Consider the following 19,902-nt stretch of genomic DNA (forward strand, 5'->3'; position numbering starts at 1 on the left):
CACGGGAGCTAAATCTGATGAGACAACAGCAGATGAGGTCTCCCCGCTCTTGTGCATGGGAACCACCCACACGATAAACTGTGCGTGTGTGTATGATGCAACCTCGGTGATGAGACAACAGAACAAAACCTCTTCTGTTTCAGGCACCCACCCATCTACCACCGTCTCATGTGCACGCTGTCCTTTTCTCTCCCATCTAGCTGACATGATCTAGAATGAAGCTCAACTTTGGAGGTTTTCACCCCAGAGTTCAGCATGCCTGAAATGACATGCACGCTAGCATATGCATGGTTTTCAGCAGAGCAATCAGGTTCCAGAGTATCCAGGTTACTTCTACAACGGGGTCTGAGATGCCAAAAGCGTACAGACAACTGTCTTGGTGTTTACTGCTTAAACTGCGAGGCGGGCTTTGAATCTTTGTATGTATATATAGAGAGAGCGAGAGGTGGGTGGGGGAGAGAGGGACAGAGGGAGAGAGAAAATCTTAAGCAGGCTCCAGGCTCACCACAGAGCCTGACTCGGGGCTCGATCCCACGACCCCGGGATTGGGACCTGAGCCGAAATCAAAAGTGAAACGCTCAATCAACTGAGCCACCCAGGCAGCCTTGAATCTTTCTTAAGGAGAGTTGTTTTATCTGCTTAACAAATCCTACGATCTAAAGCAAAGAAACAAAGCTATCATCTGTTGAGTAATCTATCATCTCCTCCGAAAAAAGTATTGGGAAGAGCAGAACTGCATACTCCATAGCAGACCACAGTGCACCTTTAAAGAAAAAGTCAAGAGCTCTTAAAAATTAATTCTCAATTCCTCTTTTTAGAGAACTTGAATCTTGTGCTCATTTTGACAGGTTCCGTTGTTCCGGAGGGGCAGGCACCTGAGGAAACTGGCTGCTTTTGGGGGTGAGGAACAGAAAGTAATAGAACTCTTTAACTGAAAAACAGGACTTGGGCCATAATGAAATCATCTCACAGAGGATCAGAACACTCTGCAATCTGGGGAAAGGGGGCACAAACACAGCCAATTCTAGAGCAGCCGGGAAGAGCAGACGACCCAGGAGTTTCTGGATGCCTGGAATACCACCAGGAGGTGGGTTACCATCCCTCACATCCTGGCCCCGGAGTGTGGGTGACAACAGCTTTGTTGTTCTCAGAGGACAGGAAAGTGACCGGTAGAGCAAGGAGTTCTTTAACACTTGGAACCCTGGGACAGATTATGTCCACCTTTTCTTTGTTAAACGCGGGGAAGAGAGGTAATTTCCCCCTTCAAATAATAAAATGTACGTGATCTTCAAATCTCCCCTTCAAATAAAACGTACGTGACGCAAAGAAGACGTCAACATACAAGAAGCCGGCCGAAGACAACTGGCGTGTCACAATGAGAATGCTGACACGTTAGGGTACCGACGGTGTAAGGAGTCCTCGTCAGTGAGACACAGGACAGCCAACACAAAAGTGTGGCAAGCCAAGCTATAAATCCAGACAGGCAACTGCTCCCCCGAGATCTCCATCCCCTGGGGAAGCCGTGAACCACATGAACTGGGGCCAACGGGATGAAATACGATGCACGCTCAATAAGCCCTGATTCTGGGAGAGACCACTCCTCACCTCCCCTGCCCCGCCCCAGCCCGGGTTTCCAGCACTTTGGTAAAAGGCTGGCAAAAAATACCAATAAGCTCCAAGCCTGGCAAAGATGGCAATACATACCCAGGTTGTGGGAGACACTGCAGAGGTGGCCACTGGTCACGCCGGGCAGTTGAGGAGCTGAGACTGCCCTGTACAGCCAGCGGTCTTCTTTAATAGTCTTCCCCTGTTTCTTTCAGTTTCCTTTTTAGTAAAAGGCTCTTCTCTTTTTTTTTTTTTTTTTTTTTTTTCCTGTTTACCCCACTCTTCAGCTATTTGCACGTAGGGTTTTTTGTTTTTTTTTTTTTTTTAAAGAAATCACTCAGTTTCTGGGAAACACTTGAGATTCTTGACCAACCTCTTTGAGGAGACTGTCCAATCAGGGGTGGGTGGGGTGGTGGGGTGGGAGGGGGGTGGGTGGGGACCAATGAAACCCTCTTGAGAAACGAGTCGTTAGCCGGTCATTGCATCAGCCACCCCATACATACCCTAGACTGGCCTCCGTATAACCTCTCCACCCTCTTCCTCTTCCCCACCCAAGCATCAGTGTGAGTAAGTGTTATGTGTAGCCGTGGAGAGGCCGAACGGCGACTGTGCCTTCCCTGCAGGTGTTCACCGAGGCAGCGCAATGCAGTGGAAAGATCATGAGTTCTGGGGTCAGACGGGCCTGGGTTTCAATCCCAGCTCGGGCATCTCAACACCTTGGGCAAGTCACATTACCTCTCTGCTTCATCCTCGGTTTCCTCATCTGTGAAATGGGCATAAAGAAGCCTCCTAACTTTACCGTGGAGGGGACTAAGTACGATACCAGAGGCAAAGCCCCCGGCACGTGGCAGAGCCCCGTTAAAAGTGGGGGCTTCTCGCCATGGGGAAAGGGAAGAGGTAGGAGACGATGCAGGGTCGGTGCCGGCAGGAGTGGGCGACAGACGGGGACGCCGGCGCTGGGAGGAAGGGGGCGAGGGGCGCCGTGCCAGCCTCCGCGCCCCTCGTGGTGCCAGAACCCGGCGGGCAGCGAGCCGGGCTCTGAGGAGGATACTCCGGGCCCTCGCCTGCAGGCGGCTCCGGGAGGGCCAGGTCTTCCGGCACCGCCCCGGCCTCCCGCCCTCCCTCATCCCCTCACTTACCGGCCCAGCCGGGCCCTTCAGCACCGCCGGCTCAGCCACGGACGGCCTCCTGGGCGTCCTTGGAAACTCCTTCCGGCCGGAACCACTTCCGGCCAGGCTGCACCCTCATTGGCTGTTCGCGCGGGGGCAGGACGGAGGCCGCGGGTGATTGGTTGGAGGCCCCGGCACCAGCGGAACGCGACTGGGCTGCGGTGTGCCGGCGGGACTGCCTCCGGGAGGACCGAGCGCTTCCGGTGCGTGTGGTGAGCGGCGGGCCCCGGGGCGGGAGGGGGCTGGAACCCCGCGGTGGCGGCGGCGGCGGCGGCGGCTGTCGGAGAGCACCACACCCCTCAGCGCGGGCCTTTCTCCGTCCCTCGCCCGTCCTTCATCGCTGCTGCCTTCCGGATGCGCGGTGCTCTGGACCAGCCTCACCTCCAGCTCTTGACAGCTCGGTTAACTTCTATTCATCCTTCAAAACCCATCTCTGGTCGTATCTTCTTTGTTGCCTTCGTCGGTCTGTAGCCTCCGGCGCAGGATCCGTGTTCTGTGTTTAATCGCTGTACACACCAGACCCAACATAAGGCTTGGCACAGAGTAGGTAATCAGGATATGTTTGTTGAAGGAGAATATCCTATTTCTTTTACTTTTCTCTGTGCCCCCCTCCCACCAGGTTGCATTTCACAAATATTTCTAGATGCTGGGGATCAAACAGTGAACAAAACACAAGGAGTCTTGTCCTCGTGGAGCTGACGTGCTAGTGACTCTCAGGGCCACTCCCCCGTTTTGTAGCCTCGTTTCTCCAATGCTCTTACCTTTCTCCCTGTACCTCTTTGTCTTAGTTGAACGTCCCCACACCATGAAATATTTTCCCTTTTTTCCCCATTTGCCTTAGAAACAAAAAAGGCAGCACTTCCCCCCCCAAAGTTTCTGTTGTTCCTGATGTTTCCCATTCTTTTCCACTTTTGCGTGTTTTTCTTGAATCACCCTTGCCTCCTTCTCTGTTGCCCCATTTGATTAGTTTTGCTGTTTCATTCTCCAGTGCTTCTCACCACCTCTGTTCCCTCACCTCCTCCAGAGCATTAATCGCTCGGATGTCACCGTTTGTCTTAGGTCTGCCTCGGCCACCCTAGAGGAAACTGCAGCCCCAAGCTCACCGCCACCTGTACTGTCCTGTTTTACTTTTCTCCTTAGGATTTCGTACTGCGTCACACCCTGTATTTCACCTGATTATGGTCTGTCTCTCCCGCCGGCATGTGAGCATGGTGAGCACGGGGCATCCTTCACTGTGTCGCTTGCTACGGTGTGCTTGGGGTGGGGCTTGGTGAGTAGCCCATGCTCCATCAATATCGAATAAATGAACGACGCGTCCACGAAGCAGGTAGTGTTGGGAGCCTTATCATCCACCCTTCTGCATTCATTCAGTCCTTGCTGCCTTGCCTTGTTAGGAAGTGGGCTAATGGGCCCCAGCCCCACTACTCTCTGATCTTTTGCCGTAGACCTCTTTCGAAATTCCAGCCATCGGCCTCTCTTTTCTTTAAGTTGACCGCTGCAGAAAACTAGGTGGGCGGGATTCCATCTCACGGCTGGGCACGGACACCCTGCTGGTGGGAACCTGGTGGGTTCCCTGTGACAGGAAGGAATGGCATGCTGTGGTGTGTGGTGCTGTGCACAGGAGCGGAGACAGGTGAGAGGTCTCATCAGGATGGGCCTCAGGACCAGGTTAAGTATGTAGAGAACAGAAATGCCAAGTTGTTTGCAGGGCACAGTCCGTTAGTTTATAATTAGTCCTTTACATTAGTTCTGCTTGAGATACACTGGCCAGTTATAGAAGTTTCATTTTACCTGCCTAGATTGGGCTGCAGGTGGGGGTGCAAGTTTTGGAGGAGGTAGACTACACACATTTGTTGAATGAAGACGTAACGTGTTAGGCAGTGGGACCCTTCAGGTGGTGGGTACCCTTTGGTACCCACCGCCCAGGGAAAGAGCTGGGTGGTAGGCTGTCTGGGGTGGCTTAACAGAGGACCCAGAGGGAATCTCTGGCGCTGACCTGACCCCATGTGTGGGAGTAGGTGTTCAGTGTGGTACAGTAAGGTAGGGCAGGGTGGGGCGTTCTTGGAAGTTGGTGGGTTGCCAAGTTTTAGCGCTGCTCCACTGCGCCTTCTGCTGTCCTGGATGTGCTGGGCATCCCTGTCTTCCTCCTGACTGTGCTTCGTCTTAAAAGCACTGAATGGGGCAGAGAAAGATACCCTATGTTTTCACTCATATGTGGATCCTGAGAAACTTAACAGAAGACCATGGGGGAGGGGAAGGGGGGAAAAAGTTACAGAGAGGGAAGGAGGCAAACCATAAGAGACTCTTAAATACTGAGAACAAACAGAGGGTTGATGGGTGTTGAGGGAGAGGGGAAAGTGGGTGATGGACATTGAGGAGGGCACCTGTTGGGATGAGCACTGGGTGTTGTATGGAAACCAATTGGACGATAAATTATATTTAATATATATAAAAAAACATTGAATGGGACTCCAGACTGAAGTACTTCTTTCTAGAAACTAGGTGGCAGAAATTTATTGTGTATGATGGCTCAGAAGTTCAGGAAGAATCTTTTAAAGAATTTTTAAAAAGTTTATTTGTTTATTTAGAGAGCGTGCACGCTTAAGTCGGGGAGGGGCAGAGAGAGAGGGAGACGGAATCACAAGCAGGCTCTGCACTGTCAGCTCAGAGCCTGATGTGGGGCTCAGACTCACGAACCGCGAGATCATGACTGAGCTCAAGCGAGTGCTTAACTGACTGAGCCACCCAGGTGTCCCAGGAAGGATCTTTTAGAAAGGGGAGATTCACTGCTGTGTCAGTGTGTGTTTGGAGTGAACTTGGGGGATTCAGATCACACCTTCAGAACTGGGGGGGATTGGTTGCTTGAACACCCTAGTCTTGTGTTGTGGGTCTGTCTTCCCAGCTGGCTTGTTGTTGAGACAGGATATCTAGGCAGTGGGGGGCGAGGGTAAAGGAGGGACTGGAGCACAAGGGGTGGAGGAAGGTACGGGTGACATGCTTTTCCCACTTGGTGGGTTCTGGACCTCTTCCCATTTCAGTATTTCCAGACCTACCCTCAAAGGCCCAAATTGATCTTATGAAAGACATCTTAAAGTCCTGAATCTTTCTGTCCAGGCAGCCTCTCTCCATTTAGTCGGGTCCTCTTTTATGTCTTTCAATAAAGTTTTAGTTTTCTTCCTATAGATCTTGCTAATTTTTTGCTAAAGTTATTCCCAGATATTCCAATCTTCATTTGAAAAAAATATATATATCTTCTAGTTATGCCTGGTATGTAGAAAAGCCCTCATTTAAAAAAATGTTTTTTGATTTATTTTTTTTAATGTTTATTTTGAGAGGTGGGGGCGTGAGTGGGGGAGGGGCAGAGAGAGGGAGGGAGACACAGAATCCGAAGCAGGCTCCAGGCTCCAAGCTGTCAGCACACAGCCTGACGTGAGGCTCGAACTCACGGACCGTGAGATCATGACCTGAGCCCCAGTCGGATACTTAACCGACTGAGCCACCCTGGTGCCCCAAAAAAGCCCTCATTTTTTAATGTGTTTCTTCCTAGAGTTTTCCAGTCATGGGTTTGCTAGGTGGCATGTTTTCTTTTAATTACGTGTGGTGGTAAATATTCTTCCATGTGTATTTTCTGACATTTGACTTTTTTGGTCTTAGGTAGTTTGTCCTCCAACGATAGCAAGAAACTGTGTCTTCAATGGCCTCATTGGTGGCTTATGATGACTCAGAGTCAGAGGCTGAGACTGAGCCTGCGGAAAGTTTTAATGCTGCCGGCCAGGTGAAGGACACCTCTGATGTGGTCAAACCTCGTGGGCAGGATTTTGCATCAGAAGCCCCAGGTGTGACAGAAGGGGCAGCACTGCCCACAAAGCACGGTTCTCATGAAGACCCAGCTGGCCATCGTCTCCCCCTGGTTCGGCTCTGGAGAAGTGACCCAGGATCTTGCCCCAGCCAGAGGCTACGGTGGCCCAGAACAGAGCCTGAAGCCACCTTCCCCACAGGCAAGCCTCCTCGACCTTCCCTGTGGACCAGCCACGTGCCAGCTGGCCATGTGCCCCTGGCAGCTGCCCGCTTTAAGCAGGTGAAACTCTCCTGGGGAACTTACGACTCCCCCGAGCCATCGTCCTGTGCCCAAACCAAATCTGAAACCCCAGGTAAAAATGGCAACTCTCTTCAGAGGAAAAGGTGTGAGGACTGTGTCGTGCCCTACACCCCCAAAAGATTAAGACAGTCGCAGGCATTAAGCACAGAAACAGGCGAGAGTAAAGAGACGGAGACACAGGGTCCCTCTGTGGGGCGTGCCCCGGCCCCTCTCTGTGTGGCCCCCAGAGTGTCCGAGTTTATTGAGCCATACTTGGACAGTCCGTATCGAGAAACCACGATTCCCAGGAAAGTGCTTTTCCACCTCAGAAGCCACAGGGGCCCCGTCAACAGCATTCAGTGGTGTCCAGTCTTCGCCAAGAGTCACATGCTTCTCTCAGCTTCCATGGATAAAACCTTCAAGGTAAGACTTGAGTGATCCCCCTTCTTCAGGGGCTCTTGGGAGTAAGCTGCCGGGGTATTTTGTTCTTCACGACAGTGAGGTAGGGGTGCTGCACGTTTCTGTGGGGAAATTTGTATAACTCTCTCCGTCGTGTTTGAAAGTGTGTTCTCGGTGGCCCACCTTGGATTGCAGGTTCGTTTTGTCCGCTCTTCCCCGATGCCGCCTCGCCGAGGGCACCAGAGGGTACTTGTCCTTGTCCCTCGTGGGGACACTGAGGACGCGCAGGCACGCTGGAGCCCTGGGGGGGTGAGGTCGCTGAGCGAGGGCATCAGAGTTTCGGAAAGCAGGCCCAGGACGAGTCCCGGGCCCCTGTGAACCACGTTGAGTGTTGAGCCTCGCCAACTCCGTGCCAGGTGCCGTGCTGGTCCCTGGCCTCGTGGTAGAGGCCGTGGACGAGGGGAGAGGCTCTCCCAACCCTCGGCTCTGGAGTGTAAGGACCAAACTCTCAGTGGGATGCGAGTGCTTTGTGAACCCGCCGGGAGGGACAGCAGCCCGGTCTTGGGGGGCTTGGTGAAGGCTTCCAGAAGGAGGGGAAGGTTCATGTGGTGAAGGGGGTGAGATGCGGCAGAAGGATGTCTTTGGCTGTAAGCATGGAAGTCTTGAGGGGCCTGGTGGGGGTGAGGGTCCTGAGGTTAGGGAAGCGGGCAGGGGCCGGACCAGGGGATGGTTGCAGATGCCGTGGAGGACCTCTGGGTTCCGCAGAAACTCTTTTTCCTCATTGTTACCTATTGTATTGTATTGTATTGTATTGTATTGTATTGTATTGTATTGTATTGTATTGTATTTATTTTAATGTTTATTCTTGAGAGAGAGAGAGAGAGAGAGAGCGAGCATGAGCGGGGGAGGGGCAGAGAGAGAGGGGGAGACACAGAATCCGAAGCAGACTCCAGGCTCCAAGCTGTCAGCACAGAGCTTGACACGGGGCTCGAACTCGGGAACCACGAGATCATGACCTGAGCTGAAGTCGGACACTCAGCCGACTGAGCCCCCCGGTGACCCTCGTTGTTACTTATCTTTTTTTTTTAAAAAAAATTTTTTTTTTTTCAACGTTTATTTATTTTTGGGACCGAGAGAGACAGAGCATGAACGGGGGAGGGGCAGAGAGAGAGGGAGACACAGAATCGGAAACAGGCTCCAGGCTCTGAGCCATCAGCCCAGAGCCCGACGCGGGGCTCGAACTCACGGACCGCGAGATCGTGACCTGGCTGAAGTCGGACGCTTAACCGACTGCGCCACCCAGGCGCCCCTCGTTGTTACTTATCTTAAAAGCTCCTGACGTCACGTAGACTTCCAGCGAGCAGACCCTACGTACTCATGTATGCCGTGCGGCGGGTGCGTCGCACCTCTGACCTGTCTCCAGCCCCTCCCCCTCGCTCTCAGCAGCACCTAGGAAGTCACCTGTATGCAATAGGTGCCACGTAAGTGCGAGCTGAACGAATGCTTCCTGGAAAGAAAATGGCTTTGGAGTTGAGGGAACATGGCTTCAGATCCAGTCTTGCTACAGAGCACCTGGTCGGCTGGTCGGCTGGCCCCACTTCCCGTCTGGTGTCTCCTCTGTAAAGGGCACAGTCATACCTGTGTCATGTGACCAGGTGAGCGAAACACTTACAAAACCCTGTCGCAGAGCTAGGTACCCCTCCAGGTGCTCGGTGAGTGTCAGCTTCCTCCCTCTATTTTCTTACTGTTCTGGAACCATCCTGCCCAGGACATTGTGCTTGCAAATTACGTTTTGAGCTTTTCTCCTAGGAGGCGTTTTCTGAAATGAAGAAAGGAAACCTAAGGACAGTGAGGCTTTGAAATAAGCTAAATCGATGGGTATTGTTGTCATTTTTTTTTTTTTTTTTAATTTTTTTTTTCAACGTTTATTTATTTTTGGGACAGAGAGAGACAGAGCATGAACGGGGGAGGGGCAGAGAGAGAGGGAGACACAGAATCGGAAACAGGCTCCAGGCTCTGAGCCATCAGCCCAGAGCCCGACGCGGGGCTCGAACTCACGGACCGCGAGATCGTGACCTGGCTGAAGTCGGACGCTTAACCGACTGCGCCACCCAGGCGCCCCAATCGTTGTCATTTTTGAGTGACCAGTTTGGGTCGTGAGCCCACTTATCTGTGTTCTCTTCTGGCGGGGCTAACAGAGTCTTTCGGGGACAGTGCTGCGCTCTGCCTTCGGTCTGAAGCCCAGGGACTTTACATTCGGGTCTTTGGTGCTTTTCCTGTGGGGGTGGGGGCTCAGGAGGCTTCCAGTGTCCCCAGTGTGCCCTGTAACAGGCTTGGTTCAATCCCATGCTGCTGGGGCTTCTCAGCGCTCCTTCCTGAGAGGCTGCGCCCGCGGGGGGCCAAGTGCAGACTTGTCTCTTTCGTCCGAAGCACATCTGGGGGGTTTCTGGCGGGCTCGTGTGGGCCTGTGTGGTGCCAGGCCGTGTCTGGCTGGAGTCACAGTGGTCTGGGCTCAGGGTCAGCTTTGTGACCTTGGGCAACACACTTAACCTCTCAGAGTCTGTTTCCACCCCCGATCACACAAGTCTATGAGACCTACAGTTGGCACTTCTGAGATGGGACACATGCCCAGGCACAAGTGTCTGCAGCCCCCTGTCTAATGCCAGGCGCATGGTGCAGTTTGTGGAGGGAGTGTGGCTACAGGTGGGCCGCCTGAGGGGCACTGGCAGCCCCCTTCTAGGACCCTGGGGGTCTGGCAGATGTTTGGCAGCACGGGCTGGAGGAGGAGGCGGCTCATCAGGAGGTTGCTGTGGGCAGAGACGGGTGGAGGGATTTAGGGCAGCAGGTCCAGAGGATACCTGCCACCTGCCCACCCACCCGAGGGGTCGTGTCTGCTGATGGGAGGGGCGGGCTTGGAGTCCTGTGGGGACCGGTCTGTATGTGGCATCAGCGAGGGGCCCCGTGGACCCCGCTTGGATCACTTTTGCCCAAGTTGAGGTTTTCTAAGCAGAGGCATCCCCACTCTAGTTTTTAAATGGAGCGCGTCTGAGTGAAACCATTGATTTGGGCTGTTGTGTTTGTTCTGTCGTGTAGTGAGTGTTTGTGGACTAGATGAGTGTGCCAGGTTCTGTGCACTGGGGATGTTCTGTCCCGTTCCCCGCCCCCCCCCCCTCCCGTGGGGGACGCCGCGTCAGCCAACCAGCTGTGACACCTCGTGACCAGAAGGGGGCGCAGTTGGCCCAGCTTGGGAAGCTGCTCAGGCGCCCGGGCCGAGGGACTGCGGTAGAAAAGCCTTGCTTGGGGTGATTCACTGAGACCTGGGTCCGGGCCGTTTGCTGTGGAACTGCCCTTGGCGGGGCCGGTGCGGTTGCCGTCATGGCTGCTGGAGTCGGTGTCTCTTCTTCCCCTCTTCTTCGTGTGGGTCTTGGAAAAGCAGGGCTTTTAAAAGCCGTACATGCAAATGGGCAGGCCAGGATCCTCTCTGCTTTAAGACATTTGACAGTGTTCAGTGACAGAGTTATTTGGCAAACTGATTTTGAGCAACTTGTTAGCGTGACGAATGTGTGGCAGGGGCTGGAGGAGCCGGCACGGGAAAAGCGACTGGGGACCAGGTGCAGGCAGGGCTGGCACCCGAGAGGGGAGTCGTCTGTCGCGTGGAGCTGGTGTGCAGCCCCAGGCAGGATGGTGTTCTCCCCACCCCTAGTGTCGGGGCTGCGTGGCGCGGTCGACCTTGGGGGCCCACGGGGTGGAGGGGGTGTGGATGCCGAGTGTCGAGTGGGAACGGGGCTGTGGGCGCAGGGGGGAGTCCTGGCTTCTTACGGCCCGGTCCCGGGTGGAGAGCGGACGGGAGGTGCAGTGGGGGGAGGGTTAGAAGAGTTGCTGCGACAGGGTAGCCCCAGCTCTGTGCTCCCTTCCTAGGGTGCCTTTCGTCTTTCGGTTCATGTCTGCCAGAGTGCCTTCTGGAGCGCCCCTGCATCAGGAAGGAGGGAAGAGCCCGGGGGCCGGGGTCACAGCACTTCGGTTTGAATCCTTCTGCCGCTGACTGGCTCCGTGATCTTGGGCAAGTTACTTCTCTGAACCTCAGGCAACGTAATGCAAAGTGGAGACAAGATAATTCTGTGTGCCTCGCTGGCTTTTTGTGAAGAAAAGATGAACTCTGGACGTGAGCTCTGTGGGGCGGCGCCTGGCACATCATAGTAGGCACTTGCCGCGTGCTGCCGGGTTTGCTCCCCCCCCCCCCCCGGGAGTCTTGTCCCTTCCTTACCACGTCGTGGCGTCTCTTTCTGCCTGCGTAGCCATGAACCAGATCTGCTACACCTCGTAGATTTTAAGCTTCTTGAACGTGGGAACCGTGCCAGACCCATTTATATATTATCTTTAGCACCTGGCACAAAGTTTTGTACATGTTAAGTGATCAGTGAAGACTGAAAACATTTTTCTTGGATTTTATTTCCAGCCTTTGGGGAAGGATTTTCTCTGAAGTGCATAGATTTTATTCGCCACTAGGGGGCACAGTAAGACTTAATACAAGCTCACTCAAGCTTCTAGAATGTGAAAGAATCCTTGATTCAAGGTAACATTTACTGAAATACGACTTCTTTTCGGATCAAGAGAAAAACAACACAATCCATCTGATTAATCTAAAGAGCGTGGAGTGCCACAGTTCCTTCGTCTCCTTAAAATGTAGCTTTGGAATTCATAAATTTCAATTGGGTACATTACAGTGGAAAGATACTTATTTTAATATGTTCTAAATGTTCTGTGAGCTGTAAAATATGCTTATATTGGTTTTGAAAAATTTACAGCTGGAGAAATTAAGTAAAATAAAACAATGACTCATAACTCCGCACTGATGCTCCGTTTTCTTTCCTGATGATCCCTTCCTGCCCTTGTATGTAGCACGCATCTGTTTCTCACAGTTGTAATCCCAGCACGGATACCCTTTTATATACTCTTTTCATTTCCCTGTGTCCTCATTTGGCTCGACACGTTTGAATACCCACCGCACGTAAAGGTAGAATTGAGACTTTGAAGCCCTCGGAAGAAGCACAGACATGGCCTGCTGCAGCCAAACACAGGCAGCCCCCACTGTCGGCCCCGCACGCGGAGCCCTCTGCTAGGCACCAGATGAATTCTCAAAGGCCCATGACATGTTTCCTGCTTCCAGGGACCACCGTCCATGCATCGAAATCCTGGAGTTCTGAAGCACAGAAGGACTTTAAGTAAAATGTATGAATCAGGTGTTCGTTTGTTTTACAAAATGGTTTGCTTTAGGAATTCTTTCGATAACAGGCTTCCCTATGATACTTAAACCTTTCCATTTCGGATCACAAACGTAATAAAAGCTTATTGTGAAAAACTTTGAAGGTGCAGAGAACACGAGGAGCGAAGGCAAACACAGCAACCGTGGCTGATCCTAACCCCGAGCTGGTGCCTCATTGGCACTGGGGGCCTCTCCTGGTCTGGACCCCCACGTTCCCGTGGGTTTACAGAGCTGGGCTCACTGCACACTATGTGCCGGTTTGATTCTGCCCTCGCCCACCACCATCCTTTGTGCTGTTTGTAAGGGGCATTGTCCTACCTTATTCAAAACTTTCCCCAAACGTATTTTCAGGACTGTCTCCGATCCCAGACTTTGCCTTGTCATATCTGCGTTGTTTCCCATCATGACTTGCTTTAGTTTTTGAAATGGTCAATACTGCCGTGAACATGGCTATACACAGGTGTCGTCTTTTCTGCTGCCTTAATGTAGTTAAGATGGGCTTTGATTTATACCCAGGCTTGCGCTAATTAATAAGAGCTTTGCGTGTGGTGAGCGGAGCCTGAATAGATGGGCAAACCTCGGGCACTATTGTTACAAGAGACTTCCTGTTCCCTATCTGGTGCTTGGTAGCTGGGTGACTTTGGGAAAAATCACCTTGCCTCTCTGATTCCCCCATTTTCTCACTGGTAAATGGGTAGGGTTGTTGCTGTGTAGAAGAAATGAGGAGATACAGCTCGGTGCCTAGCATATGGGAGGGGCTGAAGAAACACTTTCCTGACTCCCCTGGTCCTTTATTGATCAATTAGGGAAAAAAGAAAAAGAAAAAAGAAAGAAGATGAGTCACTCAGAATCCTCCAACTTAATGTAACTCTTGCGTTTGTGAATCTTTTAATGGTCTGTCTATAGATACATGTTTTTCCAAGCGTTTCAATGTCAGTACTCCTGAGACAGATACTTTTAAAACTCAAAAAGTTTTTGGGTTTGTTTGTACCAAGCTGTTTACCTCCTCCCTTTTCTTTAAAAAAAAAAATTTTTTTTAATGTTTTATTTATTTTTGAGTCAGAGAGACACAGAGCATGAGCAGGGGAGGGGCAGAGAGTAGAGGGAGACGCAGAATCTGAAGCAGGTTCCAGGCTCCCAGCTGTCAGCACAGAGGCCGACGTGGGGCTTGAACCTGCGAACCATGACATCATGACCTGAGCCGAAGTCAGATGTTTAACCGACTAAACCACACAGGCGCCCTGTACCTTTTCTTTTCTTTTCTTTTTTTTTTTTTAATTTTTTTTTTTCAACGTTTATTTATTTTTGGGACAGAGAGAGACAGAGCATGAACGGGGGAGGGGCAGAGAGAGAGGGAGACACAGAATCGGAAACAGGCTCCAGGCTCTGAGCCATCAGCCCAGAGCCTGACGCGGGGCTCGAACTCACGGACCGCGAGATCGTGACCTGGCTGAAGTCGGACGCTTAACCGACTGCGCCACCCAGGCGCCCCCCTACTCCCTTTTCTTGAACTGCACATTTGGAAAGCATATACTGGAGGGCTGGCTCCGTGTCTCTGAACTGATCACGTTTAAAATGTGATCGAAGAAAGCGAATCAGGCAGCAGTCTGCCCGCTCTCAGAGCGTGTTGTGTCTGGGCGTCCGGCAGCAGTGGGAGGAGTGGTTTCACACCTGAAGAGGCCCAGGAGTGAGTCTGGGGGCCAGGAGGAGGCACCCACCGAGGTCGGCACCAGGCTCAGATGGGTCTCAGGCCCCCTTCCCATATGCGTGTGAAGGAAAGGATTTTGTTCTGGAGGCTGAAGGCTCAGATTGGGGGTCTCACTGTGCTGCTTGCCAGCTCTGTGGCCTCTGGCAGTGAGTGCCATTGAGGGGCTGGAGAGAGCTCACCATCCCTGAGTTCTCGTCATCTGCTAGGAATGGTTCCCGACTCTCCAGCTCCTCTTCGCACAGGCCTATGAAGCAAGGGCTGGTCTTACTCCCACTTTCCAGACAAGGAAGCTGAGGCCCAGAGAGGTTAAGGGATTTGTCCGTGGTCACACAGCCGGCAAAGTGTAGAAACAACATGGGAAGCTGTCAGAGCAAATACACTCTGAGTCTTTTGCCTCTGAGAATAAAGGATGGGAAGGCATAGCCCCTTGTCCACGTGGTGTGCCCAGGCTCTGTCCCAGCTTGAAAGTCTTGTGGTTCTGTGAAGGGACATAAGGAGAAGAGATGATTTCCACAGTGGTTTGGATTTGCATTTTTATGTATTACAGGATCCCGTTGATTTATCATTGTTAGCGGATCTGATTATATTAGGGTATCTTAGATGTGCTTTGTAGAAAGTAATACATCTCAGACTCAAAGACAAGGAATTTATGGGTTCAAGTGCCAGAGTGAAGGTTTATTTCAGTTTTGAAAGAATTATTCTTGATGGATTTTACAAAATGAGGTGGAGAAATGATTTGATGTGCAGAGTGAGGAGTCGTGGGGCATTATGCAGATGATTGGCAATTTATTCCAAGCACGAGGCAAATCTATTGGAAATGAGAGCCGCACAGCTGGGGAGGAGGGTTGGGCTGTGGTGGTGGGCGTTTGGTATTTGGGGAGTGAATGATTAACAGTGCACTGAGGGTAATTAGGCGAAGGCGAGGAGAGAATGGGTGGTGCGTGTGCGTGCGCGTGTGTATGTGTGCAGAGCTCATCTGGGTCCGTCTTCCTTTGACAGGGGCCCAGAGAGGGGAACACACTGGTCCCGGGACACACAGTGAGGTCAGGTGGTCATGTGGACTTGGAGCCTCGTGTAGCAAGTGTTCCGATGCTTCTCTTTCTGGACACCGTTTGCTCCTCTCCCTTCCCACCTTTTGTGTATTTTCGGTCCGGGGAAAGTTCATGATCATCTCAGTCGTCCCAGGGGTGGGAGTGAGGGCCTCAGGCTGGCCGGCAGCGGGGCTGCCGAGCCTCTGGGAATTGCTGTGAGATCCTGAGCTGGAACCTTCTCTTCGTGGGAAGTGAAGGTTGTTGTTTTTTTTTTTTTTTTTTCTTTTTTTTTTTTTTTGACACTCCTCTCCCCCATATGAAAGCTGCAACGTTTCCGAGACCAACACATGAGACATTTCCCACTTTCCGTTTGCTTGCCAGAAGGGCCTTGCAAGCTTTCTCCTTGCAGAAAAAAACCCTGGGTTGCAGGAGGAATAAGCAAAGGAGACCGTGGCAGAACCCAAACTGTGTTGTCTGCTCTTTGAAAACTTCCTTCCGTTGAACTTTAACAGTTCACTGTACCCGGGGCAGGGCCGTGTGCCTGCCAGATGCTGACAGGGAGGAAACAGTGCCGCGTGAAGGTGCAGACTCTGTCCTCAGGGAACCAGCCTCATCCAGTCTCATCCGGTGTCATTAAGGGAAGAATAGAGCAATTTGGGAAAATGCTTTTAATGTAATTGAAAAATGCAGATTGCAAAATTGGCCCGGTTAGGAATTGAGACAGTCTAGTAAATTATTTCTTGCTGCTTTTAAAACCTGGACACAGAAGACTCTTAAAGGCACCCATCTAGTGCCCAGTGATGGCTTTGTCCTCTTGATTAAAAAAAAAAAAAGTTATTTGAGATTGAACTTAGTTTTATCGTAAAAGTAGTCAAGTTTTGGGAAAAAATCCAAAAAAAGTAGAAATGAAAAATGTAATTGTAGGTCCTCCACTCAAGCATAACAACTGTGAATGTTTTGTAAGCAGCTTTTCCTTTCAGTATTTTTTTCCCGTGAGCATCGGCTGGTTTTAATTATACTGTAGGTACTTTGTTTTTGCAAGCAGCATTTAAAAATTATGTGACGGTTATTCCCCCCCTGCAAACTGCTAGTATTTTTACCCCTTAAAAGGAGGGGTGGGTAAGTCAGTCCAGCCTCCCAGCCTTTCCTCTCAGCTTCTGCTGTCTCTGCTCAGGCATCTCTTCCAGACGGAGACCCCCGAATGGGGGCAGTGGGGTGGGGTGCAGGGGCGAGGGCACCGGGTATGGTCAGAAGTACATGTGAGGGATGCCAGTGGTGTCAGCCCAGGACCCTGGAAGCCTGCCTTCACACAGCCTCCCTCCAGCAGGCTTCCTCAGGTTTCTCGACGGGACAAGATCAAAGAGAACACGCCTCAAGTCCCTCCCCACGTGCTGTGACCCAGGCTGAAAAGCAGGAGGACCAGATGGCCGTAGGCACCTGGCAACAAAGTGGCCCTAGCCGGGGCTCCTGGTGCTGCTTTCAGGCCCGTCTTCCCTCACTCGGGGTGAGGCATCAGGGACCCCCCCCTCCCCACCACCATGGAACTTGGGCCACAGAGAGACGGCAGTACCCCTGGGCTGCCTGTCAAGGGCTTCAACCTGGGGACTCCGATTATTTGGGTGGTCTGGGTGTCCCTGGATGTATAGAGCTTCTACTAGCTTTCTTTTCTTTCTAGTTTTTGATCTCTCTGCCTTTTTCTGTTTTGTTTTTCTGGGAAATTTCCTCTACCTTCTCTTTCAATCCTTTTTTTTTTCCTTTTTGTATTTCTGCTGTCATATACTTAAACTGTTTTTTTTTACTGAAGTATAACTTATATTCAGGAAAGTGTTCTATTCTGATCTATCATATTTTTACATTCCAAGAGCTGTTTCTCGTTTTCTGAATGTTCCTTTTTTTAAAGAAGATGTCATTTTTTTTTTTTATTGCATATTTACAAGGTCTTTTCTTAGCTCTTGGAGTTCTTTGAAAGTTTTGCTGTGTTTTCGAAAATGTTTCTGCCCCTTGTCACCTCCTTTTCTCTTTTGTTTTGGTGTCTGTGTTTCATGTGCGGGACATTCTGCCGCTCATTCCTGTTCAGGAAGGAGGCCCGGAAACACTGATCTGACCAGAGGCTCGGTGTGTGTGCGTGTGTGTGTGCACGCACACGCACACGCACACTCACGTGGATGGGGCCTGTCCACAGGGAGGTTGCTGCAGGGTGATGAGCCGGCCGGTGCTTAGGACAGGACCCCCACATGGGAACACCTCTAGGTGTTTTGAGTAGCCTGGTCAGTATCCCAGACATGACTTCACGCCCCGGCTATCCCCGTTCCAGCACCTGAGCGGGAAGAGGGCTGGGGTCTCTGGGCATGCTGTGCGGACGTCCTGCTGTCTGTGGTGGCTTCCGGCTGCCTTTTTCCACTCCTGTCTCGCGCACACCTTTTCCTCCGCGTGCACGGATCTACTTTGTTCTTTTTAGTGGCTACATGGCCTTCCGTTTGTGACACACGCCATCATTTATGTGTCAATGTGACCGTGTCTTCTTCCCCTTGACAGCGGTAGAATTATTAACTTTTTTAAACGTTCACTAATCGGGTGGTGTCTTGTGTGAGAACCAAATGAATCCATTTACGTGCAGCTCCTTCAGAAGCGAGCCGGCACCTAGTTAATGCTAAGTAAGTGTCTGTGGCCCTGGGTCTTGTCCATCAATCTCCTGCAGTCGTAGTATTTCTCTTACCTGTCAGTTTACCTAGAACAGTATTGACCTGTCATCATATCCATACCCCCTACGGTGTGTTGTTTGATTTTGAGTTTTGCTGTTTCATTATTATTATTATCATTATTTACAGAGAAAACCTGACTTTTTTTTGTGGTCAAGTCCACGGACCTTTCCCTTTGTAATTGTCCTGTGGCTTTAGAGCGTGGCATGTCTTCCCCCATCATCTTGAGATCTGATAAATAGTCACCTATATTTGACCTTCATCTAGCAGTGATTAGCTTGAGCCAGTTTCAATTCTCGTCATCTCTTCCAGGCTTTCTGTGGGTCCGGGGCAGGCAGTGCCCGCCGTGATGAATGTGTGCTCAGTGCCAGGGATCGATTGGTATATTAAGGAGCAGCCCTGCTTTGTGACGCTCCCCCACACTGATGCTGGCTACTAATGATTTAAAACGACCCTCTTCCCATCCAGCTTATTCCGCAGGGCACGGGTGCACCACGGCCGCCCCAACCTTTCCTCAAAAATGAAATGTTGTTTTTGACCATGAAAGAAATACGTGTACGCTATGGAAAAAACAGGAAGGTATAAAGGAAAAAATTGTCCATTATCTCTGCACCCAGAGGCAACGACTGTAGACTTTTGGTGTATTTCCATCCAGTCTTTGAAAATAAAAGGCAACGTGGTTGAGTTCCAACTATCCGTGTAATTTTAAACCCTTCTTTCCCCCCACGTACTGCTGCAGCCGGGTTTTAATGCCGTGACTCATTGCGGTGGTTTCCAGTGTGGTCTGTGAGCCCCTCGGGGGTCTTCGGGGTCCTTTCATGGGGTCCAGGGGGGTGAAAATTGTTTTCATAATAGCACCTAGAAGTTGTTTGCCGTTTCCACTCTCGCCCTCTCATGAGCGTACATGGAGTTTTCCAGAGGCTACGGGACGTATGCTGTTACAATAGATTAAATACGGAAGCGGCTCTGTGAGCCCAGCTGTCTTGTATTAAGCCAGCCATTAAGGAGATTGCAGAAACATCAAGAGTGCCTTCTCACTGAATTTTGTTTTTTGTCTTGGAAAATATAATTATCTTTCATGAAACATGTTATTTATGTTGACATGTAATGGGCTTCCTAGCGTCACGTTTACATAAGTTAATATTTTTAAGTGTTCTCAGTTTTGATTTCAAATATGCTAAATACAGATGGAAAATAACCCTCATAAACAGCAGCTTTTTGGAGTCCCCGCTAACTTTAGAGAGTGTAAAACGGTCCAAGCAGACGCCTTGAATAGCACGGTTTTATCTGCGTCTGTAATTTCATTTTAGGTGGCTGTACGTATTGCTAATAATGGTGTCACGCCGCGGCTCTGGGGGATGTGCGTCACTGCCTCCTCCTGCTTGGTTAGATTTACAAACGGTGTGACCAAGACATGATCCAGGAGGGCCCTAGCCTCCCTTGCCCCCCGCCCCCGCCGCCCCTTCCCTCTGCCCTCCCTTCTCCCCTCCGTGAAGGTGATTTGATAGCATTCCAAAACGACGGCAGCGAGTCTCCCAATTCCAACATACACCTCAATTGTGATTATCCTTTTGACACGCTCCCACCAATTCCTGGTCCGTACGGCCTTGTGTTTTTCACAGAGCGCGCACACACTTGCAGCCTGCTTCTCCCACGTCACATTCTCTCCCAGCCTCTCCCGCCGCAGCACCACCAGCCGCCTCTGTGTCTTTGCAGGGCCGTCAATTTGTGCTGGTTCCATGATGCTCTATCGAGTTGATTAACTGTAATTTACTTAGCCGTCCTTGGACACTTAGGTGGTTTCTAATTTTTGCTATTATAGATAATGGTGAAGTGGTTATCTTCATGCATGAAATCCTTTTCTGTTGGATTATTTCTTTCGGATTCATTCCCAGAAGTAGGACTGCTGGGTCAAAGGCTCGTACGTGTTCATGGGTCCAGATACGTCTC

The 19,902-nt window shown here is 51.1% G+C and overlaps 2 protein-coding genes across 21 annotated transcripts in view; one reads left to right on the forward strand and one right to left on the reverse strand.

The window, feature by feature from the left end:
* The window catches only part of WARS1 (tryptophanyl-tRNA synthetase 1), a 31,303-nt gene extending 28,446 nt beyond the window's left edge, over window positions 1–2,857 (reverse strand). Inside the window, exons 1-2 of one of the 4 annotated variants that reach the window (XM_045452114.1) lie at window positions 2,745–2,786; window positions 2,341–2,368 (exon numbers count right to left, since the gene is read on the reverse strand). In XM_045452114.1, coding sequence (XP_045308070.1) covers window positions 2,341–2,368 — 28 coding nt within the window. In that variant the 5' untranslated portion in view covers window positions 2,745–2,786. Of the gene's footprint in view, window positions 1–1,704; window positions 1,998–2,340; window positions 2,449–2,744 lie in introns of those variants that run through there. The other 3 variants (XM_045452116.1, XM_045452113.1, XM_045452115.1) reach the window with 3 other exon arrangements.
* WDR25 (WD repeat domain 25) overlaps window positions 2,197–19,902 on the forward strand; it is a 141,325-nt gene continuing 123,619 nt past the window's right edge. For 2 of the 17 annotated variants that reach the window (XM_045452111.1, XM_045452112.1), the window contains exons 1-3: window positions 3,014–3,317; window positions 3,834–3,985; window positions 6,429–7,275. In XM_045452111.1, coding sequence (XP_045308067.1) covers window positions 6,469–7,275 — 807 coding nt within the window. In that variant the 5' untranslated portion in view covers window positions 3,014–3,317; window positions 3,834–3,985; window positions 6,429–6,468. Of the gene's footprint in view, window positions 3,322–3,833; window positions 3,986–6,428; window positions 7,276–19,902 lie in introns of all 17 variants that reach the window. The other 15 variants (XM_045452097.1, XM_045452104.1, XM_045452110.1 and 12 more) reach the window with 14 other exon arrangements.

Source organism: Leopardus geoffroyi, chromosome B3, assembly GCF_018350155.1.
Source record: "Leopardus geoffroyi isolate Oge1 chromosome B3, O.geoffroyi_Oge1_pat1.0, whole genome shotgun sequence".
In the NCBI taxonomy this organism is placed as follows: domain Eukaryota; kingdom Metazoa; phylum Chordata; class Mammalia; order Carnivora; family Felidae; genus Leopardus; species Leopardus geoffroyi.